This window comes from Hydra viridissima, unplaced genomic scaffold, assembly GCF_058129835.1.
Source record: "Hydra viridissima isolate aposymbiotic clone 2 unplaced genomic scaffold, HvirCarnegie_v1 scaffold_9, whole genome shotgun sequence".
Lineage (NCBI taxonomy): Eukaryota > Metazoa > Cnidaria > Hydrozoa > Anthoathecata > Hydridae > Hydra > Hydra viridissima.
In genome coordinates this window covers 11166790-11193757 of record NW_028324308.1, presented here as the reverse complement: position 1 = coordinate 11193757, position 26968 = coordinate 11166790, and the positions used below count along the sequence as shown (strand labels likewise).

The 26968-nt window shown below is 30.8% G+C and overlaps 3 protein-coding genes, 1 long non-coding RNA gene and 1 pseudogene across 9 annotated transcripts in view; 3 read left to right on the top strand and 2 right to left on the bottom strand.

Annotated features, from left to right (window-relative positions):
• Nucleotides 1–6514: 6514 nt before the first annotated feature.
• On the top strand, nt 6515–7984 carry LOC149884015 (uncharacterized; annotated as a pseudogene). Its single transcript, XR_016455431.1, has 3 exons — nt 6515–6885; nt 6979–7257; nt 7351–7984. The product of XR_016455431.1 is annotated as an uncharacterized LOC149884015 (transcript).
• On the top strand, nt 7975–9579 carry LOC149884014 (E3 ubiquitin-protein ligase rnf8-A-like). Of its 2 annotated transcripts, none has more exons than XM_090097347.1 (2): nt 7975–8570; nt 8666–9579. In XM_090097347.1, exon 2 carries the CDS (start codon nt 8856–8858, stop codon nt 9519–9521), a length of 666 nt encoding a protein of 221 aa, XP_089953473.1. In that variant the 5' UTR covers nt 7975–8570; nt 8666–8855; the 3' UTR covers nt 9522–9579. The 2 variants fall into 2 exon arrangements, with proteins under 2 accessions (XP_089953473.1, XP_089953474.1); XM_090097348.1 differs by having other exon boundaries at nt 8319–8570; nt 8671–9569.
• A 1559-nt stretch (nt 9580–11138) lies between these two features.
• LOC149884013 (uncharacterized) lies at nt 11139–12473 on the bottom strand. Of its 2 annotated transcripts, none has more exons than XR_016455486.1 (3): nt 12436–12473; nt 11573–11688; nt 11139–11347 (listed from the first exon to the last, which is right to left on the bottom strand). It is a non-coding gene; the product is annotated as an uncharacterized LOC149884013 (long non-coding RNA). The 2 variants fall into 2 exon arrangements; XR_016455485.1 differs by lacking the exon at nt 12436–12473 and adding an exon at nt 12086–12427.
• A 1307-nt stretch (nt 12474–13780) lies between these two features.
• On the top strand, nt 13781–15623 carry LOC149884012 (uncharacterized). The gene is made up of 2 exons (XM_090098670.1): nt 13781–14483; nt 14560–15623. Exons 1-2 carry the CDS (start codon nt 13781–13783, stop codon nt 15621–15623), a joined length of 1767 nt encoding a protein of 588 aa, XP_089954796.1.
• A 1803-nt stretch (nt 15624–17426) lies between these two features.
• LOC145186200 (ran guanine nucleotide release factor-like) overlaps nt 17427–26968 on the bottom strand; it is a 34921-nt gene continuing 25379 nt past the window's right edge. For all 3 annotated transcript variants that reach the window (XM_090097365.1, XM_090097364.1, XM_090097363.1), the window contains exon 7: nt 17427–17590. Coding sequence is in view for 2 of the 3 variants with exons in the window: in XM_090097363.1 (XP_089953489.1) it covers nt 17485–17590 (106 nt within the window). In the remaining variant the exon portion in view is untranslated. The remainder of the gene's footprint in view (nt 17591–26968) is intronic.

The window sequence follows — 26968 nt, the reverse complement described above, 5'->3', positions numbered from 1 at the left end:
TAGTTAGCTAAAATAACTTTTTTTTTTTCTATTTTATTGTCAGAAGTAATTTTCTAGTTACGAGCATCATCACCACATAAAAATAGTTTAAAAACTTTTTCACATACATTAACAATATTAAAAACATCATGAGGGAGAAACTAATCCTCCTCTATTTTTAATATTAATAAGTGATCTATATGACATAACATAAGTATGATCTTGTAATGCACATGTGTTTGTTAAAGAACCAGAACAAATAACACATGATATTTCTTTTAACATTTTAGTAACAATATAACCAGAAATATACCCAAGGATGGCTTATATATTGAGTTAGAGCTTTCTGATATAATATTTACATCTTGAAAGCTCTCATCTAGAGTAACATCTGCTATTGCAATTGGACTACTGTGCTTCTTCCATTTTAACAAAAATATTGAACCTACTGAACTTGAATCTAACACTTAACAATTAGCATGTTTTGATCCAATGATTGAGTTACAGTGGAGAATTCTTTTTAATGAAGATTTAAATTGAGCAACATTAGGATTATTGTTAAAACCATTTTTACCATGATGCATCCAAAAAGTAACTCTAGATGGTCTTGAGAATATTTGTAGGTTAAAATGTATGTAAAAGGATTTTCTTTTAGAGTCAATAGTTCAATGGCTAGATTTTTTGTACTTTTTAGATAGATGATACAATCAATAAAATAATTTTCCCAGTTTGATTGACTAGAAAGAAATAATGGTTTTTTAAACGATTTTCCATAAGGACTTCTTGAATTCAACATACAAATTTATCTATGAAACATATAAACTGAATAGTTGCTTCTGAACCTAAAAATGAAGGATGACGAGATACAAGTAAAAATTCTATAGCATCAGCAACAGAACTACTTAGAGTATGGGCAGCAAGTTTTACATCCATTATATGTTTTTGAAATAAAATGTTTTTTTGAAAGTTTGTTTGCAAATTTTAATCCTTCTAATTCTTGAATATCATGCAAAGCTTTTGAATAGCTCCATTTTATATGATTTTCATCTCTGTCTACAAATGTCTCAATATCATTTAAAGCATTTCTAGCCAATTTTAGCAAGTGAAAAGGGTCATGTATAGGATGATCAAAGTCACCATATAAAAAAGTTGACCTGATCTCATTTAACTCTTTACCAAACTGTGCTCCTAATGGTAAAACAGAATTAAAATTAGTATTAGCACCATCGAAAGTAATGCTACGAACATCAATGTTATAAGAGAAAGACATATCCAAAATCTTTTTAATAAAACATATTAAGTTAGATGCTTTTATTTTATTGCAAAAATTATAACCAATTGGTGTCTTCCAGTGTCCCTTAAAACCAACAAACATAAAAACTAAAGCTTCTGTAGCAATTGTATCTGGATCACAAGCTACAATATCTTTGCCATAATCAACAAATCCAATATATTTTTTTCATGTTTTTATTAAATAAGACACTTGATTTTATTGCCATAGCAACTGTTAGCAACGCACAATGCTTATAATTGCTCTCAGATTTTGATTTCTCTTGTAGAAAAGAAAGCACATCATAAAATAAACCAGGTTCACATTTTAAAGAGGAAGTCCAGTTGGCTAATGAACTTGCAGCTGGAAGAGACAGTACTGGTCGAAGAAAATTATAAGCACGCGGAGAGTAGAAATGCAGAGTTTTTTTATTTCATCTGAGTATCAATGACCTTTAGGTTTAATGCAGTGGCGTACCAACATGTTTTGGGGCCTTGGGCGGCACTTGGTAAATGGGGCTTATATATATATATATATAATTATATTAATTATATTTGTTATATTAATTATATTTATTATATTTATTAAATTTATTATGATAATTATATTTGTTATATTTATTATATTTGTTATATCTATTATATTTATTATAATTATTATATTTGTTTTAATTATTATATTTTTTATATTTATTAATGTTCACAAATAAGCTAGATATTAATTGGATTTATGAACCATAAGAATAATATGGGTGATTTAAAAAAAAACGATTTTAATTTTAATGTTTTCGGAATCTGGGGCCACCAAAATGAATATTATCATGGTCTCGGGCTTAAATTTGTCCATTCCACCTATGCTAATAGCTCCTTCCATATGGGAAATTCGATAGGACGAGCAAACAATATCAAAACTAAATGTTTTCGTACTACTGATAAAAATTATTGTTTACCAAAATACGCTAAGCCTACTCATTTTTAAGGTCAAAATTAGTTATTTATAACCAAGTAATTAAATTGACAATACGGATAGTGTTTAAGGACAGGCCCCTTATGTGGCTTCAACATAAAACGACGTGTGATATAAAGTTATAACCTGATAACTAAAATCTTCTCACGTAGCCTTGTTAGGCCTATATGCAGGAATAAAATTATAACTTACCATGTAACTTGGTGATGACGCACTGAAGACGTGATTTGCTCTCGAATTATTGAGGTACTGAATGATAGAGTATATTAATCACATTAACGAAACAACATAAACATCTGTCAGTCTGCCTAAACCATCATGAACCATAGACTCGTAGGTAGGGCGGGCGAATCTATTTATTAGTACTCGCGGATGTGGGGGAGGAAGCTTCGCGGAGGGCCTCAAAAACAGTCATGGTGGTTGTTATTGGCCATGATGTCATTTCAATTTCTTGCATCTTGGTTTGTTTTCTGTGGATGTTTATTTTCTTGGCAAGCAGATATGATCATGTTTCAGGTTCATTTTTGTTGTAAACAATTATGATTACAGAACAAAAATGTTGACTATTACAAAATCCGGCTGAAGTAAAAAAATATAAATTATATTAACATTTGGGGGCCTACTCCCAGACGGGGCCTGGGGCGGACCGCCCCAAATTCGGTACGCCACTGGTTTAATGTTTTGATTATCAAATTAATTTTTAAAAAGATCAAGTGATAAACCTGAAAATTTTTCTTTAAGAGTAGTTCATGCATCAGCTGTAAGCAAATTTTTATTTTCAGCATGTGTTAATAAATTTTTCAAGGACTTTATTTTTTGATCCCTTCTTCTTATTTTCCTTTATTTTATTTTTTAACCTTTTTTTAGTTTGTGACAGTTGTAGAAGTGGCATTATCATTAACACAAACTGAAGAAATAACAGACGTAGCCTATTGTTGAGATGGAATAGAGGAGTAGGACCATCAAAAACTTAAAAATCTACTTCATCATCAGTTTTAAGTTTTTTAACAATTAACTCATGGTCGATAACATCAGGAATGGAAGAAGAATTGTTTACAACAGGAGATGAGCGATAAGTTGGATATTTTCTCTTCAAGTTTTTTCTAGTTGAAAAAACGAGAATTGAAGCTTCTCGCGCTTTAATGTGATTGTCCACTTTTTGCATAACTCTTGGTTATGAACTGAAAATCTGTGAAAATAACTGTAACTTCCTCTCATGTATCTATCAAAACAACAATACGCAGAACAGGAATTCTCCATTTTAATGTTAATTTTTAAGATTTCAAATAGCTAGATAGGTTTTTTTGCCCGAAATAGAAATGACTTCCACGGCTTCACTTTTCGGATCGAATTTAGACATCTAATATATATAATATATCATCGTGCAGAATAAAGTAAGATTTTTAATCAAAATGGTTAAGTACCCGAAAGTTTTAAAATTTCATCTCAATTTTAGAATTTTGGGGAAAATTCTAAAATTGAGATGAAATTTTAAAACTTTTGGGTACTTAACCATTAGTTAAATAGTTTTAACGTCTTATATATATATATATATATATATAACTACAGACCAATCTCAGTTCTACCTGTATTTTCAAATGTATTTTCAGTTCTACCTGTATTTTCAACTAAATAACTACAGACCAATCTCAGTTCTACCTGTATTTTCAAAACTTTTGGAGAGAGTAATATACAATAAACTGTATAAATATCTAACAAATAACAAAATCCTAAATGAAAAACAGTTTGGCTTCCAAAAGCAACATTCAACCGAACACGCAATTCTAGATCTTATTAATAATATAAATAACTCCTTTGAAAACAAAAAATACGTCCTTGGAGTCTTTGTTGATTTATCTAAGGCGTTTGACACAGTAGATCACGCTATTTTAATTAGGAAAATGGAAAAATATGGGATAAAAGGTGTTGCACTAAACTGGTTCAAAAACTTTTTACTAGACAGAAAACAATGCGTTATTGCTCATAAAAAAAAAGCTTCAAAATTACTCAAAATAAAATACGGTGTCCCCCAAGGTTCCATTCTTGCACCTCTCTTGTTTTTAATATACATAAACGATCTTCCTAAAGCCTCGAGTAAATTGGATGTCATAATGTTCGCAGACGACACTAATTTATTTTATGCATCCTCATCTATTACAGAACTTTATGAAACTACAAATACTGAACTTGAAAAAATAAACAGTTGGTTAAAATCTAACAAATTATCGCTAAACACAGAAAAAACCAAATACATTCTTTTTCATCCTAACTTTATAAAAATACCTTCCGATTTACCTTCGTTAAATATAGATAATAAAGAAATAGAGAGAACCCGAGCAACTAAATTTCTAGGGATACTTATTGATGAGAACATCTCTTGGAAATCACATATAGATATTTTAAATACTAAAATATCAAAAAACATTGGTATCCTTTACAAAGCAAGTTCTATACTGTCTCCTGATAATTTAAAGTTCTTATACTTCTCGTTCATACAAAGCTACTACATATACGCTAATGTTGCATGGGCGAGTACACATAGATCCAAACTAACCACACTATATCGAAAACAAAAACATGCTGCAAGAATAGTTTTTAATAAGGATAGACTCTCGCATGCTGAGCCACTATTAAAAAATTTGAAAGCATTAAATGTATATCAAATCAATATATTCCAAAATTTGTTATTTATGCTCAAATATAAACTTGGACTTGTTCCTTCTCACTTTTCAAAGAATTTCTTTCAAAATAGCAACAATAGATACCATACCAGAGGAACGGGAAACTTCAAAGTACCTTTCCAAAAAACTACTCTCTCGCGCTTTTCTATTTCGTACCGTGGTCCTTGTCTATATAACAAATTAGTATCCAAAAATACCCAACTGGAAAAATCGAATAACTTAAATACTCTGAAAACATTATTAAAAGATCTTATTTTAAACACTAACAACTTTATGAACTTTTATTAAGCCTAAAACATTCAAAACTATATATAAAACTAACTTTGTTCCGAAACCAATATCAACTCTAATAACTCTAAAAACTGTAAATAACTCAAAAACAAACAACAACAACAACAGTAATAAATTATATTATTTATCAACACTAATAAATAAATAAATTTTTATTTATCAACACTATATATTAAAAAACGACTTTATATTACCTATTTAGCAAATCGTGTACCTACTTATATTTATGTGTATTGTAATAAAATTAAAAAATTAAAAAAAAAAAAAAAAAAAAAAAAAAAAATTTTTTTTTTTTTTTTCTTTTTTTTTTTTTTTTTTTTTTTTTTTGTTTTGTCTGCATTCTTTGTTTTTTGCATTTTTACTTTCATTCTGTCGAAACTGATGACATGATTTTTTAAATATAAATTTATTTTAAATTGAAGTATCCAAAAATATTAATAACGCAAAGCGGTTTCTTGATGACAAGACCATCGGTCTTCTGCAAGTTTCCCGCGTTCTTTGAAGTAATCTAACACTTTACAGTTTTATTTCATATAATATTTGTTATAACGTAATCTTGTGATTTTTAACTATACTTAAACTGTAAAGATTGTATTATATATTACGAGTTTATAAAGATTAAAGAACAAAAAAATAAAAAAAAAAAAAAAAAAAAAAAAAAATATATATATATATATATATATATATATATATATATATATATATATATATATATATATTAGGGTGGTTCAAAAATAGGTCATTGTAAAATTTCAACTAGAGTGGAAGCTTATAAGGTGCCCAGATATTGGTTTTATAAATAAATTTTTTTTTTTTTTTTTTTTTGTTCATGTTCAAGGGTGGCCCACGAGCCCTAAACTTTTTAATTTTGATGATTTTTATCGATTTTTCAGAAATTTCAACGCCCGTGGGCCACCCTAAAACAATGGGGAAAAAAAAAAAATCATCAGTAAACTCAGAATGAGTAATAGAAACAAATAAAAATGCACTCTTAACAAAATTTTTATGTAAAAATTCTGAATGAACCTGAAAAATTTAGGAAAACCGAATATTTTGCTTTTTCAATCATTTTCTTTTGTAATTTCAATCATTTTCTTATGATGACATTTTTATCATTTTTTACAGTTAAACCATCAAAAGTTTTAAATATCATACCACAATATTGCATTTTATATATAAATTTGAGAAAATATTTCCTAAATAAATATATAAAACTTATCAGCATATATGACAACGGGCGCTACTCACACTTTCTCTCCTCTTCCCCCCCCCCCCCCTATTGATTCAGGGACTGGAGAACGGCAGTTCATTGCTATTTATGATCTTCTAGAGAATTATGGTCTCATTAACCAAGTACAATGTATTTGTTTTGATACCACTGCATTAAACACTGGAAGGCTCAAAGATGTAAATACCAGAATGTCAGAAAAGTTAGGACGGCCACTTCTTCTCCTTGCCTGCCGACACCATGTTCTGGAGTGTCATATTACTCACTTCTGTAAGATGTACCCAAGTAGTAAATCTATAGGACCAGATAATCAGCTATTCAAAATAATCAAGTCAGCCTGGAATGATTTAGAGAAAGATATACTGCCCCTGAAGAGGATTGAAACTCCACCTGAAACCTGGACTAACCAACAGCAACAGGAATCTGAACAGTTCTACAGAGATTTAATTAACAATAAGACATACAAGAAGGTAAAATGAACCATTCATTCTAGTACATTATTTTTCTGTTAACTATTTTTGCATGTATTTTAATGTTTAAAAACAATAATTAATAAAATACAGGATTGGAGATCAAGAAAAGATAACCAGGAGTTAGTTGAGCTCTCTTTGATGATTGTTACTAAGGAGGAGAGGTTCAGGTTTTATATGCCTGGACCTGTACACCATGCCAGGTTCATGGCTAAAGCCTTGTACTATCTGTAAATGTACTTTCTACTCGATCACATTCCTGGTCTAACTAAAGAGAACAAAGAGGAAATACCTGATATGGCTATGTTTGTCAGTATATTTTATGCTAAATGGTTCTTTAGAGCTGAGTTGCCAGCTGCTTCTCCATATCAGGTAAAAATAATAAAGGTTTAGAACAAAAATAAAAATAAAAACATGTAAACTATAATGATAGAATATTGCTTATTTACGTTAAATTTTCTATAGGATATAAAAGCCCTCTGGGAAATGAAGAGGTTTATGGAAATAAATCTTCTTGGATCTACTGAAGTAGTCCAATCAATGTCAAAGCATGACTGCTACTTAAGTCCAGTTCTAGTTGTATTTGCTTTAGCTGATAAGAATTACCCTGATAGAGACGAGTTAGCTCAGAAACTCTATAATACTCATTTGGACAGACCCAATGTCTTCAAACTGGAGCGTATTAAAGTAGATAAGAAGGCTCTTCACTCACTAGACTACTCCCAAGATTAGCCTCCATCCCTAGCATCTCTTGTTACTGAGAAATATTGGCTAATCTTTGATAAGATTGGCCATTGGATGGGGGAAGTGCAGTGGCTTAAAACCTCTTCGCAGTTCTGGGAGCTGAATGATTTTTATCTAGAGTTTGAGACTACCATCAAATTTCTAGATGTAGTCAATGATTCTTCTGAGAGAGCTATCAAATTGGTTTAGAAGCTTATTGTGAAATCCAATAAGGAGGAAAAGAGGCAAAATATGTTCTTGTTTAACCATGTCTACAAGAGAAGTAAACAAGGATCCAAGAAGAGCGATCTTCCAGCAAATGCTACTTCCAGCATTATTTGACTTTTTAGTCAACAAAACTGTACCATGATCAACAAAAAAAAGAGGATTTTTTATAAATATTTTCTCAAACTTTTATATAAAATGCAATATTGTGGTATGATATTTAAAACTTTTGATGTTTTAACTGTAAAAAATGATAAAAATGTCATCATAAGAAAATGATTGAAATTACAAAAGAAAATGATTGAAAAAGCAAAATATTCGGTTTTCCTAAATTTTTCAGGTTCATTCAGAATTTTTACATAAAAAATTTTATTAAGAGTGCATTTTTATTTGTTTCTATTACACGGTGATTCAATACTTATTAAAACTTGGGATTTTATTATGCGCATGCGTTAGCTGCAAATATATAAATATCATTATTTTAGTTAACAGTGTTAAGCTTTCATTTTACAGTGCTTACTAGTTTGCCCGTTTGCTTATGTTTTTTTGTTGTTGGTAAACTTGATCTTGTAAATAAAGCAAAACCGATCACAAATGAACTTGATTGAGTATTGTAATTATTAGAATTTGAAGTAGTAAAGTTGCTTTATTGGGATCAACAAAGCTTTGTTTTTAGCGAAATTAACACATTTTATTCATTTATATTTTAGAAGAACTGAAATTTTTGTAAGATTTTGGTAAGTTAATAACAATACTCATTTTTTTTATCTTTTCAAAAAAAATAGTCCCTATTACCAGTCATTTTTTTATAAGAAAATATGTTTTTGAATAGGGAAGGTTTCACGAAAAAAACTCCGTAAAATATGGCGAGTAATCACCAACAAAAACTTTCCAGAGTATGTAGAATATGCGGAAACCTTTTAGGAAAAGACAGTTTAAAAACTGACAGTAAAATAGATCGAATTTATAAAGCTTTTGGAATAAATGTATCAGAAGATTCTTAGTGTAGTCATCCAGAGAAAATGTGCATGAAGTGTTATACTTCTCTTAGAAACATCGAAAATAGAGGCAGTAAAGTTTTCAAAGCTCCAAAAATTTGGGTAAAATGTCCAACAGTTGAATGCAAATGTGTTTTTGGTATTCCTGGTCGAAAACCTCTATCTAATGTTGGGCGACCAGGAAAGGTTAAAAAACGGACAAAATTTCATATAAAATCATTTCTTGATTCATTGCCTATACAAGAAGATAAAGAAATTTTAACAGAACTAAACCATGAACTAAATCCACATATAGTTTTATACATTTGTAAGATTTGTGGGGAAGTTATGAATCAGCCTGTCATGCTAAAGAACTGTCAACACTCATTCTGTAGCTTGTGCATTTTATCAAATGTTAAAGATAAATTAGAAAATGATTCAAATTGTCCATTATGTAAAACTAACATCATAATTGACAGCCAATCATATTCTGTGCATATATCTGAAATTATAAAACATTTAACTATTATATGCAAGAATTGTGACAAAAAAGTATTTTTGAAAGATAAAAATTTTGAAAATCATGACTGCAGAATATCAAATAGCACCATAAATGAAAACGACCAATTAGTTAGTATAAACAGTTTTTACCAAATCACTGACACAAGTGAAATCTCACGAGAAGCCAATGATGCTGTTTTACATCATTAAAAAAAAGTTGAATCAGTCCAAAACATCTACAATAGAATTTTCATCAGGTGGGCCTAGGGTAAGAAATATGTTTTAACTTTATAGCAAGTTAAATAGTGTTTACTTTTCTATTATGCTAGATATAATTATAATTATTAGAATTGTAGTAGTATTTAAACTTCATTACATCATTTTAATGCAATCTATATTTTAAGCAAGAGTAAACTAGTTTGATTTAGTTTTTTTAATATTAAATATAACTTAAAAAAAAAAAATATAAAATAATATTTTATTTTCTATTTGAAGTAATGTTTTGAGATATATCAGTTTGTTTTGTTATATACAAGAATATATATTCTTTCAGAGTAATTCAAAAAAAAATTTATAGCAAAATTACTCTTAAAATTAATTGATCGGGAAATAAAATTCTTAAAATAATTCTGTAAAAAAACAATTTTTTTAAAAAAAAAATCGTTAATATTGTTAAATTGAAAATATTCTTATCCATATTTTATAAAAAAATATGGATAAGAATATTTTCTTCTGAAAATCTTCTCACTCTTACTTTTTCAACCCTTTTTATAAATTTAGTATTACATTATTATTTAGACTTATATTATTATATTAAAAGACAAGATATTTTATGTGGTTCGTAAAATTATAAAAAGTCAGCTGGCTAATTGGTTAAATCTGATTAGAAAACTGGTTAGAATCTGGTTAGAAAACCTGGTTTAATTTGTTCTTTAAAAAACAAAAATAGCTTTTAATAAAATATTGTAAAAGATGGTTACAGTAAATAAATATAATTAATAAAATAATAAAGTAGAATTTTATTTACGTTACTCTAGTGTATTATCTTTACAAAAAATTGTATGTTAAGTAAATTATTAATTTAATCTAACAGAGAATTTTTTTTAAAATAACTTTTACTTCATTACACATATTTTTCCGGCGGTATTTGTTTTTCCCTTCTTTTATTAATTTCGGATATTAATGCCTATGTTAGGATGACATTTGCGGTGTAATTGTTACTTTTTTTTCTTCCGAAATTTACGACGCTTAAGTATATATATTGCTATAAATATTAAGTATATATATTGCTATAAATATTAAGTATATATATTGCTATAAATATTATTTTAACGCTATATATATATTGTAGGGAATTGTTTTAACCTTCCCTGAGACACTAATGAGTCACTGTTTTCTTTATGAATTTGATATTTTTCCCGTCTGACTGCGAATCATATCATTTTGCAAACTCCGCTCCTTTTTATATAGTTTTACAATTGCGTCATTTTAACACATTAAATAGATTAACACATGCACTAACACCTTACATGCACTAACACCTACATACATTAACACCTTACACATTTGGGGGATTATTCCCAGTGGGCAAAGCGACTCGGAACAACGTCGGATCGACGTCGGAGCTGACGTCGGATCGATGTCGGATTTACGTTGGAAATGGAAAGGTTGGGCGACGTCGAAAAAAAGACATCGGGTGATGTCAGAATTCCGATGTCATTCAACGTCGAGCGATGTTAAACCAACGTCGGAACGACGTCAGATTACTGATGTAAAGACGATGTCATTAAGTGGTAGAGCGATGTTAAACCAACATAATAAATACAATTAAAAAATAGCACATATTTTCTGGCGTAAAAGCATTCATTACAAAAAACAACTTTCTATTTTGCATCAGTATCTTTCTGGACACGCCCAATGATAAGCTTGTAAACTTTTAACTTTTCAAAACTTTGTTTATCCTGAACATCGTTCTTTTTTTTTTGCGTTTAGTCTCTTTCATATTAAAACAAGCCATAACTTTGTGCGACATCAGACTATAAAAAGAAAGAAAAAATTTTAAAATGATGAAAAAATAATTTTAAGAGTATATATATTTGAGTTCTTTGTTGTGGAGGAAGCCTATTTCCCAATATGACATGTCCAGCTCGCCATCGATGTATGGGGGATATTGCAGTCATTTTATTGGTTGTATCCATATCATCATCAAAATATATTGATAAATAAATATTCTTAATTATCAAATATGCAAGGAAACTTACATCAGTTCTCATGGTTTACCCAATATCTTCTTTAATAACAGTAATGGTCTGTCTCTGATTTCTGGTTCTCAAATGAAGTGTGTATTCATTCTCTGTATCAGACTCTGAAGTTGATTCTGAAAACAAAAGATATTGTTTTTGGAATTCCAAATCGATGGTAAGTGTTATTTATAGAAATATTAACAACAATCTGGTGTTTTACTTCAATTGACTTTCCATTCATCATCACGATCTTTTGTCTTGCGTGTTTGACATTTTTTGCGTTTACGATATCCCGACTTAAAATTGATTTCGCTCTTTATGGCAAGCGAAAGTTAGTTTATTTTTTTTACTTGATTTAATTAATTGTGACTTTAAAAGATAGATATATATATATATATATATATATATATATATATATATATATATATATATATATATATATATATATATATATATATATATATATATATATATATATATATATCTTTTAAAGTCACAATTAATTAAATCAAGTAAAAAAAATAAACTAACTTTCGCTTGCCATAAAGAGCATGCGTTTTATGGTTTGTCAATATGTTATGGCTGTCAATAAAGTCTTAGTGTTAAATTTATATCTTCCCGGTAAATTTATTTTTTCCAATAATAATTATTTTTCCGGTAGAATAACTACTTTTTTCCAGTAAGATGTTTATTCGGTATTCAAACTTCCAGTTCAAAAAATATATAATAAAATTACCGTGGTGTTTACATAAAATAAACATTTAGAGAAAAAAATTTAGTTATTTTATCTAACTAGATATCTAGTTAAAATAACAAAGTTATTTTCCGCAAATGTTTCTTTTATATATACGAAATTTGTCATTTCTTAAATTAGGACTTACTTAAAGCATAGTACTTTGTTAGGTCACACCACGGTATGTAAATTTTATTTATTTGTAAAATTGTCGATTTACGTCGTATTTATGTCAAAAGACATCGCACGTTGTCAGAACAATATTGGTAAGACAACTTCGTTTTGACGTCGTTATCGCGACGTTATAACAACGTTGTAATAAGTCGGTTGACATCGCCGAGGAAAATCCAACGTAAACCCGACGTCGGTTTGACATCGCGTGCCCACTGGGTTTAGACTTTCCCTGAGATACTAAAGAGTCACTGTTTTCTTTATGAACTTGATAATATTTTTTCTATCCGGCTGCGAATCATACATTTTACAAACTACACTCCCTTTTTATACAGTTTTACAACCGCGTCATTTTGACACATTTGATAAATTAAGATTTTACAACGATGGTTCGGGTGAATTTTCAGAATGGATACAGAAGTTGGAACTGGTAGCAAAACTTCAAAAAGTTGACGAGTTGAATGTGGTGCTCCCCTTATTTCTTTCTGGCGGGGCGTTTGCCGTTTATCAAGGACTCAGTGATGAGATTAAAGAAGACTACAATGAAGTGAAAAATGCACTGACTACTGCCTTCTCTGCTTCTCCGCTAACAGCATACGAAGAGTTCGTAAATCGCCGTCTTAAGGAAAACGAGTCCGTTGACTTATATCTCGCAGAATTAACAAGGCTGAGCAAGCTAATATCGTCTCACGTAAGCGAAGAGTGGATAAGGTGCGCATTTATTCTCGGATTACCTGACGAAGCTAGAAAACAGCTCCAAACAGCACTCTCGATATCAACAATGTCGCTGCACCAGATCGCTGAAAAAGCAAGAAGTTTGGTAATCTTGCGTTGTAAAGAATCGTGTTTTGTTAGCCGCGTGAATCTTGGTGCAATTGGTCCAAGAAAGGTTCCTCAAGGAAGCGGAAAAAAGACCATGACTTGCTACCGATTCGGTGAGGAGGGACATATCAGCCGAAATTGTAGCGAAGGAATTGAGAAGAAGAAGTGTTTTGTGTGTGGAATGGACAACCACCTGGCTCTGAACTGTTACAAAAAGTGTACGAACTCAAAAAACATGGAAGGGAAGCCACCCGTCTATGCGCGAGCGGCTTCCCACGAAATATAAAACCACCAACTCTCTGCGTTTATGTCAATGGAAGAAAAATAAAAGCATTGTTGGATACTGGATGCTCCAAATCAATTTTAAGTCGGGATATCGTAAACGCAAAAAATGTCAAACACGCAAGACAAAAGATCGTGATGATGAATGGAAAGTCAATTGAAGTAAAACACCAGATTGTTGTTAATATTTCTATAAATAACACTACCATCGATTTGGAATGCCTGGTTGCCAACATTGTCCCCGAATATCAAATGCTACTTGGTATGGACGCGATACGACGGCTTGGAGGTGTCCAAGTTGGGAGAGACGGCGAAACCATAAACTTCAATGTGGAAAAACTATCAGTGCTACTGCAGCCTCTCAAGAAAAAACGAATGAAGTATCCTCGCCTACTATTCAAAAGCTGATTGATAAAGACTTCGTAGCAGAATTCAGAAATGGCAGCTGGAGCGTGTCTTGGAAGTGGCTGATAGAACCACCAACTTTGACAAAAAAAATTCCCAACTATCATATCTCTGATGACTTTAAAAGTAATTATGCAAAGGAAATAAGTGAATGGATAGCACAGGGATGGCTGAAACCATTTGAAGGGAGATGTAATGGCATCATTCCGTTGATGGCAGTAATTCAACGAAACAAATTAAAAGTACGTCTGGTGATGGACTACCGGGAGCTGAATCAATTTGTGTCCAGTCATACTGCAGATGGCGACGTTTGCAGTACCAAACTTCGCAACTGGAGAAAGTTGGGAGAAAATTTTGAAATAATCGATTTAAAGAAAGCGTATCTGCAGATTCGTGTCGACGAAGCACTGTGGAAATATCAAGTCGTGGAATATGAAGGGCAGCGTTACTGTCTAACAAGATTGGGTTTTGGTTTAAATGTGGCGCCCAGAATAATGACCAAAATTTTTAAAAAAGGTATTATCCTTACACAAAGTTGTCGAGGCTGGGACGGACTCATTTATTGATGATATCATTGTCAATAATAACATAGTGTCAAGTTGCAGAGTTCGAGAACTCTTGGAAAAATATGGCTTGGATTCTAAGTTGCCAGAAAAACTTGTCGGCGGTCGTGTGCTTGGATTGCGAGTGTACAAACAATGCAACCAAGTCCGTTGGAAACGTGACAACATACCTAAAGTTCCTGAAGGAAAAATGACACGTCGGCAAATCTTTTCTTGGTGCGGACAGCTGACTGGACATTTTCCAATAGCAAATTGGTTGCGCCCTTCGTGCAGCTATCTAAAAAGGGTTTCGAGTAGTTGTGGATGGGACTCTTTTGTGGACGAACGTATTGTCAAATTAGTAAACAGTTTAAATGAAAGACTTACAAAAGAAGATCCCGTTCATGGGTCATGGAACGTCAAAAACACTTCCGAAGCAACAGTGTGGTGTGATGCAAGCAGCTTAGCCGTTGGCATAGTGTTGAAAGTGGCTGGGGAAATAGTAGAAGACTGTTCGTGGCTGAGGAAACAAGATGATACGGCTCACATTAACCTTGCAGAGTTAGAAGCCGTGATAAAAGGAATAAATCTAGCAACAAAATGGGGATTCGAATGTATTACCATAAAGTGTGATTCGGTTACTGTTGCCGGCTGGTTGAACTCCTTAATTATCGGTGACAAACCCGTTCGAGTACACGGTCTTGGAGAACCACTTGTCCGTCGCCGGTTGTCGTTAATTGAAGACCTTGTGAAGGAGTGCGGTATAAAATTAAAACTTTTTCTGGTAAAGTCAACAGAAAATAAAGCCGATGCTCTTACGAGAGTACCGCAGAACTGGCTGCATTTAAACCATTCTACAATGACAGCAAATGTTGTACCGCCTGATGTGAAGTCATTTCATAACCTTCATCACTTTGGAGTCAATCGAACCCTTTATCTGATGAAACAGACATATCCGAAGGAGAAGGTTAGTAGAAAAGACGTTGAATCAGTCGTGAAAAGTTGCGAAAGATGTTTATCGGTGGATCCTGCGCCAATTAAGTGGGAAGAAGGAAATCTTGAAGTTGGAAAGAGTTGGCACCGTTTAGCTATCGATGTAACCCACTATAAATGAGAGAATTATTTGTCTATTATTGACTGTGGAAAAAGAAGCAAGTTTGCAATTTGGAGAAAGCTACAGAACGAGAAAGAAACAACAGTGTGTTTCCATTTAGAAGAAATATTTCGAGGTTTGTGAATGATAATCCATAAATAATTAATCTATCGAATAAAATAGCTTTTAGTAGAATAAAACTAGTTATTTTTGTTACTGATACTCTGAGCAAATAGTTTTAAAAAAATTTAATTTTAAAGGAAAATAGAATTAATTATTGAAACTAAAAAATAAATGGGTTAAATGTAACTAATGTTGGATGCGTTTGGACACAAATACTGAATAAGATTGTTATACGTGTGAGAAGTAATCCAAATCAAATCATGTTAAACTTGGGCTTAGCTTATTTTTGACAATTTTGAACTTGGACTTGTGTTTTTATAATTTCATATTGTCAATAATTATTTTTTGACACTTTTACATTTTAGAAAAGAATTTTTTAAATCAAATTTATTTATTGTAAGGGTGATAGGCTTAAAAATAAAGAAAAAGTATATTGAGACAATCTAAACTTTTCCGACTACAAAAGTAGAATAAATTGAAATAAAGTAATTTTAAATGAAAGTCTCAATCAAGAAGTCCAATACTCAAAATCCATAAGTCTATAATCAAAAATATTGGTCAGTATTTTCTGCACTTCTGCATAATTTATGTGCCGAACTTGCACAATCTACAGCGATACCACAGTTGTCTTAACTATCCCCTCATGTTTGTACTCAAGTCATTTTTAATTTTCTTTACAAATATTTACAAGATCGTTTTACATTTTCTGTCACTTATTTAGATAAATAAGTTTATATAGTTTGTGTTAGCCTCTTTATCAGATATTAGCGATGGAAACTTAAGTGATTTTGAATTATTTGGAATTTATTCAAGGTTTCTTTGTTGCTTATTGTAATAATCTTTTCGTTTTTTAGAAAGATTTTGTTTTTCTAACTTTTTTAAAATTGTTTGATTTTAGAGAACCTCCTTGGCAGGAGTATCAGCTAGAATGGAAGAAAGTAGCTTCTCAACATGTTTCTAAACGAAAGCATGTAGCTCCTCAACATGTTTCTAAACGAAATTTTGCAATAGAATATGGGCGTATAATTTTTAGTTCCATGGAAGTGCTTTTACATCTGTAAATTTTACTATTTGTTTTTATTTCTACAAAAACTGGATGGATGTTAAGTACTTAATTAATTTTTCAAAATGACAAACTCTACTCATTTTAACCAGCCTCTGTGTTAAAGAAATTTAAGCGAAGTAATGACACGCTATGGAAATTTTTAACCACCAAACTGTAATTTTAGGATAAAAAATTTTTTCTTAGCAGTGCTAAGAAAAAAACTTCACTTCAACTTAAAATTAATTTTGATTGGTCCAAAGAAGAAAAGGTGAGTTTTTGCATATTAGTTTCAGATCATTAATACTCTAGTAGTTTTAACTATTATTTTTTTGAAAAATGTTTAAAAATGCAATTTCTCGCCCTTTACTGTTTTCAGTATATTAGAGCTTTGAATTGTTAAAATAACTTAAATGTAAGTTAACATCATTAGTGGTTTTTCAGCATCTGCCATGAACCCATTTAAACCAGAGTGATGGAAGGATAAAGATTTACCAAAGGTACTTAACATCCATCCAGTTTTTGTGAACAAACTTCTAAAATATCAAACTACCAAAAGCCATTAGAATTTCTCGCCGAATGATTCTAGGAGGACAAATTAAGATGTTCAACTTATTTGTCATAGTTACACTTACTTTTTTTGAACGAAAAACACAATGTTTGTACATGCATTTATTTTTCTTTAACTGAATTTGAAGAACAAGATTTAAAAAGTCACTACAAAAAAATAGTTGGATCATTAATTTTTAGAGAATAAGCTATCTGTTTAAACATATTTTTAGTCCAGATCTCAAGAGTTGATTCGGAGGTGTTGACGCTCAAACTATAAATCAACATAAAAATGCAAAAAATTAGCAAACTTTTCTTGACTTGTAACACTACAATAGAAAGAACTGAGATTTATCAAATACAATTTTTTATAAGTAATTAAAATTAAAAAAGCAAACAAAAAATGTTTTTTCACTTTTAGTAGTTCATTGGGTTTAGTTACCGAGTGGCTTGAACCAGCCTTAAAACCGAAATGGTTTTTAGATTATAGTAACGTATTCGGTATAAAATTCAATAGGAAATATTAAAACGAAGAAGCTTAAGATTTATTACCTAATAAATTTCTTCTTAAACTTTAAATTAATAAAATGGAAACATAAACAAGCCTCACAAAATTTAGCAAACGTAAAATATTTAATGTTTGAATTCAACGAATTAAAGCAAATTTTCTCCCTAATCCCATCCATTTCTTTTAAGAAAACTGTTTTACACATTTACACATGTATTGTATGTGTACACTCCTGATTGGATGTTACGTTCTTTTTATTTTTTACGATAAAACGATGAATGTGCAATATTCACTTTTTTTTATTCATTTACGGTAACTACCACATTTTCAGTCTGACGAAAGTTACAAAACTCTTTGGTACGGAAATAAATTACTATTCCATTTAATTGAACCGAATATTACTTACGTATAAATTCATGAATGGACGAACCAATTGTTGTTTCGTCAGAAACTGGGGATTTTTCAATAATTTTGTCAGCTTACTACAAGAACCTTTTATTAACTGTGAAAAATAAATTAAAACGACTGATTTTTGCTACTGTTGAAAGAAAGTTGCAATGTAATTTGAAATTTCTTTATAACCCGTAAAGATACTTCTTCGATTTAACTTTCTAGCAGGACATCCAGCTGCTACAACTATTGGGCTTCTGCCAGTTTATAAAAAACATTGTTTGAAAATATAGACAATAACTATTATGAAAACCGAAAGTTAATCAATTTTATCTACCAAACTTTTTCAGAGTTTATTTTTTACTCTGAAATAAAAAAACTTTTTTCCAAATCATTGGAATTAAAGTTAGGCACCGCCGATTCGGTTCGTAAAATCCGCAAAAAGCCAATCCGACTTATTTTGCGGATTAAAATAGTCAGTTCGTAAAAATTTTTCGGATTAATAATCCGAAAACTAATTTACGAACCACTAGCGAATTTTTTTTTTTGCGGATTCACTTCGCTGCACAGTGTATCGCTTCATACAAGCTAGGTGGACAAAAATATTTTGTTTAGTAATTTCATTCCTAAGAATGTAGTTAACAATATTTTGGTGTTTTATTGATTAGTTATGCAGTAGGGTAGCCTGGGGGAGGCAGGGGGGCAATTACCCCGCGCGTTTAAGCTTTAGGGGGCGCCTAAAAGTCAATTTTACTATAAAAAGTTTTTTTTTTTTTTAATTTTATTGTAAAAAAGGAGATATTTTAATTACTTTTAAGATTTTAAAAGTTTTTATCTTGAAAAAGTTATAAAAATAACTTTAAAAAAGTAATAAAAATAAATACTAAATTTCAACACATTAATAATGTAATAAAATTTTGCCTAAAATAAAAATATACTCACTACAAATATACAAAATATAATAATAAACTCACTACACTACGTAAAATAAAAAAATATTTTATTAATAATTAATCATTATCGGATGAATCATTGTTATCTTCAGTAGCCGATGAATCGGACTCCAAATAATCTTCATCGTCACACATAATTCTATTTTCAACAAGCTGTGGTGGTATAATAGGTGGGATAATTAAATTCAAAACTTCTAACGGTAGTTTGCCAGTTTTCTTACTTGACACTTCTCTGTGTGAGTTGATGACAGGATCTGATGTTACCAAAAGCATATTGAGCAAATCTATATTTGTGCAAATACGTGAATTTTTTCTTGTATGGTGTTCGCGGAATCGACGAAAATCTTTATTGCGGGCTTCTTGAGACTCTTCCGACAGTTGTCCTATTGGAAGAAGGCATGTTTTTATAACTTCCGTGCTATGTACAAGTATTTTGTGCACAGTAACAGGCATATAGTACCACGGATACAGATTAATATAAAGAGTTTTGGTTTCAGAACAAAACTTTTCAAATTCATAATAGTTAATATCATAGCCAGAGGAAAGTGTTCTTAATAAAATACTAAAATTTTTAATGAGATTGATGTCTAAACCCGTAATCTCGCCGCTTAACTCTGGCTTCATAAAAAACCTGCGAGCAGTGTTCCCATCATTTATATTCCCAAAGCCAGGTTTTGGTTTATCTACAATAAGACCCATATGCTTTTTAAATTTTTGTTTGATATCTTCTGAACGTTTTTGGACACTAGATTTATCTTCATCGCTTCTAACTTGCCACTTTTTTATATCTAAACGATAGCTAATGTGTAGCATGCACTCAAAAAAACGAATCCACGCATGCAAAGTAGACAGACCAAAACCATAATGTTCTTTTTTAACAACTAAGTCTTTTAGTTCACCGTTCATCATTTTAAGAGTCGCACCACATATGTAACATTTTTGTTGGGAACTTGTGTCAGTCAAGGCATTGCAAACTTTTCCATCTACCATTGATAGTATTAGGTCGTGTTTAACAGTAATTTGAGATTCGTTGAGTCTTATAGATGTTGGAACAAGTTGAGAAACTTCTGTTAAAACTTGGTTAGTTTCTGTTGTAGTTAAAAGATTTGTTTCTTTTGAAAAAATAAATTTAATTGGTCGGCAATAAAGCGTGGATGAAGGTCGTGGATTTTGCCAAATAATATTTTGACCGTCACTCAGTCTCAACGGAACAAATGAAAATACAAACAGAAACTCATCAGTAGCATCAGAGTTTTTAAATTTCTGTTTGTATGTGCTGTGACCGGAGCTCCCATCACATCCCCATTTGCTAATTAGTGTGAATGGCGTAGTAAAAGTAATACTTTTAAGAACTTCGCATTGGGCTTCAATTAAGCGTTCAGTAGTTTTATCAAGTATAGCTTGTAGGCTAATTTCGGCACGTGTTTCTGTAACAGAAATATGTTCATCTAATGGATAACATAACTTTTTCGACTTGCATAGACTATAATAAGATGGAAATAATATATGCCCTGCCTTTAAAGACCACTTTCTCGTCTGTTTATAAGAATGACTTGTACATTTAGAGTCAATATAATAAGCTAATGCCTCGTCACGATTTAACTGCCTGCCCCCACAAATAAAGTCTTTTGATTTAATTTTTTCTGATGATTCCAGACTTTTTCTGATTAAAGTAGCTTGGTTTCTGTGCCCCAACGCACGGCATGCTACTTCAGCAGCTGTGGTCAACTCAGTTGCACTTTGCAATTTTACTAAGTTTTCAACTCTTCGTTTTTTGGTTTTAAAGGACGAGTCTTCAAAGTTCTTTTTTGGTCGTCCTTGAATTTCTCCAGATGATGAAAAAGTACATTGCTGGTATATACTTATTTTAAATTCTACATTTGTCCCCTCTAACCAAATTTTATTTTTGTTTAAAAAACGGTCCATCATCATATGTGCTGCAGACCATTTTTTTGCGAATTTTGAAGCCATACATGAAATTTTTAACTGCAAAGACCTCTCAGAATCTCTAGTCACATCAGTTACATCAGTAACACAAAATCTTTGCAAAATAAAATCCATTCAACGAGAATTTCTTTCTTCTTGATTATGTCTTCGCCATTTTTTAAACAACTCCATTTTTGAAAAAGAGCGCACATGGTCTAAATGAAATTTAATAACAAAAAATTGTGGATTTATGTGGTGAAAATTTTTTCTTTGTTGTACACCTTAGGACTTTAGCTATACACTGTTAATAAATTAGCTTGGATACATGTGGATACAAAAAGTTGTATAAGTTTAAAAATTAAAAACCAAAAAATATTTTACAATTTTAACCCAGTTTTTTAAACCATACTTTAACACATATTGCTTAACTTTTAAATAAAATATTTAATGTAAGTAAATAGTACTTACCCTCAAAAGTAAAATCCATCGCTGCATTAAAATGATTGCTTTCTTTAATTCTTGCTAAATGTTAATGCAACGATTGTAAATTTTTATTTAATTTTTTTCAAAAATGAAATTACATTTTAACGCCTCTTTAATTGCTTATGACTCATTGCTCTGTAATGTTTTTCATAATTAACATCGCAAGTTATTACTAATATAGGACTGTTATTGTGAAAATATTATCAATTAGTTGATTTCTTGATATGACTTTTGTCCACCTAGCTTGAATGAAGCGATACACTGTGCGCTGTTCGGATTATTAATCCGAAAAATTTTTACAAATCAATTTAACTTTAATTCGTTTAGCGAATTATACGAATCGCGTTCCGTTCGCGTCACCATTAAATGGTGTGGTCCAAAAAAATTACGTTTTTATTATGTGCGCGTCCTATGAATAGTGGATTTCTTTTTTATTTTCAATCAGTTGTATTTGGAAATCTTAACCTACAACAATTCGTTCAACAGATCAAGTCTACTATTCTTCACCTACATTTATTACGGTAAGCCATTATTATATTAATTTGATTTAAAAGTTAAGAATATTTCAAACTGAATTTTTGCGGTTTTTTTTTTTTTTTTTTGTGGATCGAATTCCTTTGCGAATTATTTCGCTTTGCGGATTGCTTCAATTAGTGGATTGGTCCGATAAAATTTATATTGTAATATTTCTTCTACTTAAATATTAACAGAAATAAAAATAGAAATAGAGATAAAAACTAGTTTGAAAAATTGTTACGCTCATTTCAATAATTAAGGCAAATAATTAGTTCTTTTATTGAAAACTTTATGCATGCCTCAAAAATATCATTTATTGTTAAGACGAATATTAAGGAAAATTTTCAAATAACTTAATAATTAGTTCTTTTTCGGAAACTGTTTGTATGCATAAAAAACTATCACGTTTTATTAAGGCAAATATTAAGGAAATATTGAGGCAAATATTTCAATAAAAAGTCAGTAAATCGAAAATGTGATTTGATCCGTGTTTTCGAATTTTTAGGGTGGAATGCAAGAACCGAACTTCAAATTTGAAGTCGAACTTCAAACCTTAAGCGCGACTTGAGCGAATGCACAAAGCGAACTTCAACTCAAGTCAGACTTGAAAACCGCTAAAAATAGACCGTTTTCAAGTCTGACTTCAAACCAGACTTGAGAGAGCAAAAATTCCTTCCGAATGCAAGAACCCAACTTGAAATTTCAAGTCAGACTTCAAATCTCAAGTCTGACTTGAACGGAATGCAAGAAGCGAACTTGAACTGAAGTCAGACTTGAAAAACGAGAATTTTTGAATTTTCAAGTCATTTTTTCAAGTCTGCTCCAGACCAATCTTGAAACCAAACTTGAAAAAAAAAACAGACCGCCATTATCATTTTGCTGATGCGTAACAAAACTTTACTATTACTATATAACTTATTACAACCTTTGCAAGTATGAAAATGAGTTTTTAACAAGCAAAAGTAGTTACTTGGGCATATTGACCTAATTAATTTAGAAGGTTACATTGTGAAAGTATATTTTTAAATGAATTCATTACAGAAAACTGAAAATTAACATTGCGAAAACGTGTGTCTTTTAAAACATCCTGTAACTCGTATGTAATGATTCAACATGTCATATTTTGATGCCATTAGAAATGTTTATTAGCTTTTTGAAATGTCGAACATCCTAGCATTATAAAAGGCTGTTGATTAAGGCACATTTTTGTGATACAGTATAAAAGTAAATTCCATTTAGTAATAAATAGTTGCAGTTATACAAAGAGGTGATACGTTTAAAAGGAGTAAAAGAGAGTTCATGAGAAGTAGTTACAATTACATGAAGTATTAAAAAAACTTTTTTTTAAATGTTCAAAAATGAATCGGTATGAGCTGAATTTTAGAAGAAGAAGAAGAAAAAATAAGCCAAGTCACATACCAAGGTTTATTATTGACAGAGCTAATCCTTTAGAAGTTTACCACGGTATAGAATTTAAAAGGTGCTACAGATTTTCCAATAAAAACCTTTTTAATATTAGCTAATGACATTATTAACAACAATGTTAACAATCGAGGGTGCCCTCTTTCAACTGTACAACAACTGGCTATTGCATTTCGGTTTTATGCTACTGGTTCATTCCAAGTGAGTAGATATTCAAGAAACGGTATCAGAAAATGGCACCTTCTTATTGTAGATTTTACATTACGTTTTTAAATAACAACATTTTATACCAACAAATGATAATATACTTAAGTAACAATAAATAAACTCTCTTATAGAATAACAGGAGATTTGGAAGAGCTGAAACTCAACTGTTTGTCCAGTGGTTTAGAACATTTCAATTCAAATGGCTAACAAAAGATATCAGTACATAAAGTTTCCAACAGAAGCTGATTCTTTGATAATTCAGCAAAAGTGATTATAAGTTTTCATGGATATCTGATTTTGCTATTTCATACAAACTTCAAACTTTTCTTAGATGAAGAAAATATTTATATTTATCAACCATTATTTAGATTTTACCAAATTCAAAAAATCCCTTTTTTTACCGAAACAAAAAGGGATTTTTTTTTGAATGTTGTTCATGTTTCAGGTGATTCTGGCTATCCTTATAAACAATATTTAATGACACCTTTTTCTAACCCAAAAATGAAAATGAAATCAGATACAATTACAACTTGAGAAGTACACACATGTTGAATGTTGTTGTTGAATATTGTTTTGGTATATCAAAAAAAAACAATACCCTTGTCTTAACATTCCCTTAGGAACAAAACTGCAAAATTCCATAGCTATAATAATATCCTGTTTTGTGCTTCACAACATTGCCCTTCTACAAAATGATTATTGTGGAGGCAATGAAATACAAAATAGCAATGAAGAATGTGGTGCTAAAGCATTCACTAAAGATATTTTTGCAGAAACAAAGCAAAAGTCAAATTTCAGACTTATTTTTTTTTAAAAAAATTTGTGTCTGATAATGGATAAAGGGTCTAATAACAAAAACATTATTTTCAAATATTTATACTACATATTATTTCAAAAGAATTACATTTTATATTTCAAAATAGTATTATATATGAAAAAAACAATTTCAATAAAAAATAAAGTGATAAATTCAAACATTCCAAAAACAATTTGGATCTGATATTGTTAGAAAATAATAATCCTCACATAGAATAATTCTGTTGTGTTGCTTTTTTAAAACTTTGTGAAAATTTTAACTGTGAAAATTTTCACAAAGTTTTGTTTGTATTGTTGCTTTTTCTGGAGAGAGTTTTTTTTTATATCATCTATTTCTATTTGTTTTTGCATTAGTTCTTTATCAAGATCATGAATTTCATTATATTGCTTTTTTGTATTTTTTTTTATTAAGAGATTTTTGTTTAACGTTAAACTTTGTTCTTTTTCATGTGTTAATGAGCAAGATGCTATCAATGGTTTTTAAAAGTTTTCTTTTCTGTTTCTATAAGTGGCCCAATAATTTCAGAAGACCTGTCTCCATATGTGATCTTTATTGACTTACATATGTAAATGGTATACTTACATATGTTAATGGTATATATATGTGTAGGTATATATATATATATATATATATATATATATATATATATACACACACACACACACACACACACACACACACACACACACACACACACACACACACACACACACACACACACACACACACACACACACACACACACACACACACACACACACACACACATAGTATTATGTAGTATTAGTATTGAGAAAACTAATTTTGTTTAAAGTAATTTTCTCAGTATTTTTTAAAAAAAAACCATTATTTTCATTAAAGTATTAGTAAAAAGATAAATAAAAATACATTGTAGTATAGTATCATCCCCAAAAAGCGTCAAAATAAGATTCTGCATTTTCTAGAACATTTGCATGTATTTTAATTCAAATGGAATCTGTTAAAATGGAGAAATCAAGAGAAATTGTCTTGATCACTTAAGTGGTACATATGACCAACCGTTGTTTACCAACAACTTAGGATTTGGAACTGAAAGTGCCAAGATGAATTTGTTTTTCTGATGAAAAATACATAGCAAGAACTTTTTTTTTTTTACTGTTATTAACTTTTTATTTAATCGTATACTATACAAATATCATTACACGGAATTTGTTTCAATAAAAGGTTTTTCCCGTAAAAAAAATCCATTACCGCTATTGGTTGCGAAGTGCATTTTCCGATAAACGCCCTAAATTCAACGCCTCGACTATTTTTCAAGTTCGACTTTCTCAAGCACGAACTTGAAATTTTCAAGTCTCGTTTACGCATTCGCTCAAGTCAATTTTTCAAGTCTGACTTGACAAAGTCGAACTTGAGATTTCAAGTCGAACTTGACTCAAGTTCGGTTCTTGCATTCCACCCTTAATCCGAAAAGTAATCCTTATTAACAATCTGATCCGTTTTTGTGGGTTTTAAATTCAATAAATAATCCGAAATATTCGTCCGATCCGATATGGCAAACTCAATCCGATTCGTTCCTTTTTTTTTTTTTTTCACTTTTTTTTCTTTTCAGATGCCTAAGCTGTCTAATATTTGGGAATTCTTCAACAATGTGGAGGAAAACAAGGCAAAATGCAAGGCCTGTGGCAAAATATACTTAATCAATAAAAGCACCACAAGTCCTTTAAGGAACCATTTGAAAAGAGTCCACTTGAATTTATATAAACAATTAGAAAGGAAAGACAAGCAAAAATCAACAATACCAGACATTTTTGATGAGCTTACCTCTGAAGACTCAGATTTTGAACAAACACAAGAAAGAGGAAAAAAGAGGAGATGTCCACAAACACAAAAAGATACACCAGTATCGCCACAGCCTGGACCAAGTGGAACTTGTGGCACTTCCAACACACAGACACTGCAAGGCAGAAAACAGGCTACCAAACCTGAATGGGAAGTTACTGACATCAATCAAATAAGAACTGTTGTTGACATTACTAAATGGGTGATTGAGGACACTCAACCATTTTCTATTGTAGAAACTGACGCATTCACCCGGATGATGAGAACTGCAACCAACGGTCAATTCAGAGCCATTACAGCAAAGAATATATCTACAAAATACATTCCTCTCCTTTTTAAATTCATCAAGAAACAAGTAAAAAACATTTTCAATTCAGACAAGTCAAATCTTGATGGAGTGGCCTTTACATCCGACGTGTGGACCACTGATCACACCAATTTGTCTTTCATGAGCCTTACACTCCACTATATAGATTCAAAGTTCCAATTAAAGCGCTTCTTGGTAGAAATGTCCTACTTCCCCGAACAACATACTGCCGACAATATTGCCAAGAAGCTCAATGAATCTATCAACAAACTGGAACTTGATTTTGGAGTCAAAACCTGGAT

What these genes read in the sequence shown, in the direction of transcription:
- LOC149884012 (XM_090098670.1), top strand. Translation starts at nt 13,781, where the DNA reads ATGCCTGGTTGCCAACATTGTCCCCGAATATCAAATGCTACTTGGTAT. An exon ending in GACCAAAATTTTTAAAAAAG is followed by an intron (nt 14,484 to 14,559) that starts GTATTATCCTTA and finishes ATAATAACATAG; the next exon opens with TGTCAAGTTGCAGAGTTCGA.
- LOC149884014 (XM_090097347.1), top strand. Translation starts at nt 8,856, where the DNA reads ATGTGCATGAAGTGTTATACTTCTCTTAGAAACATCGAAAATAGAGGC.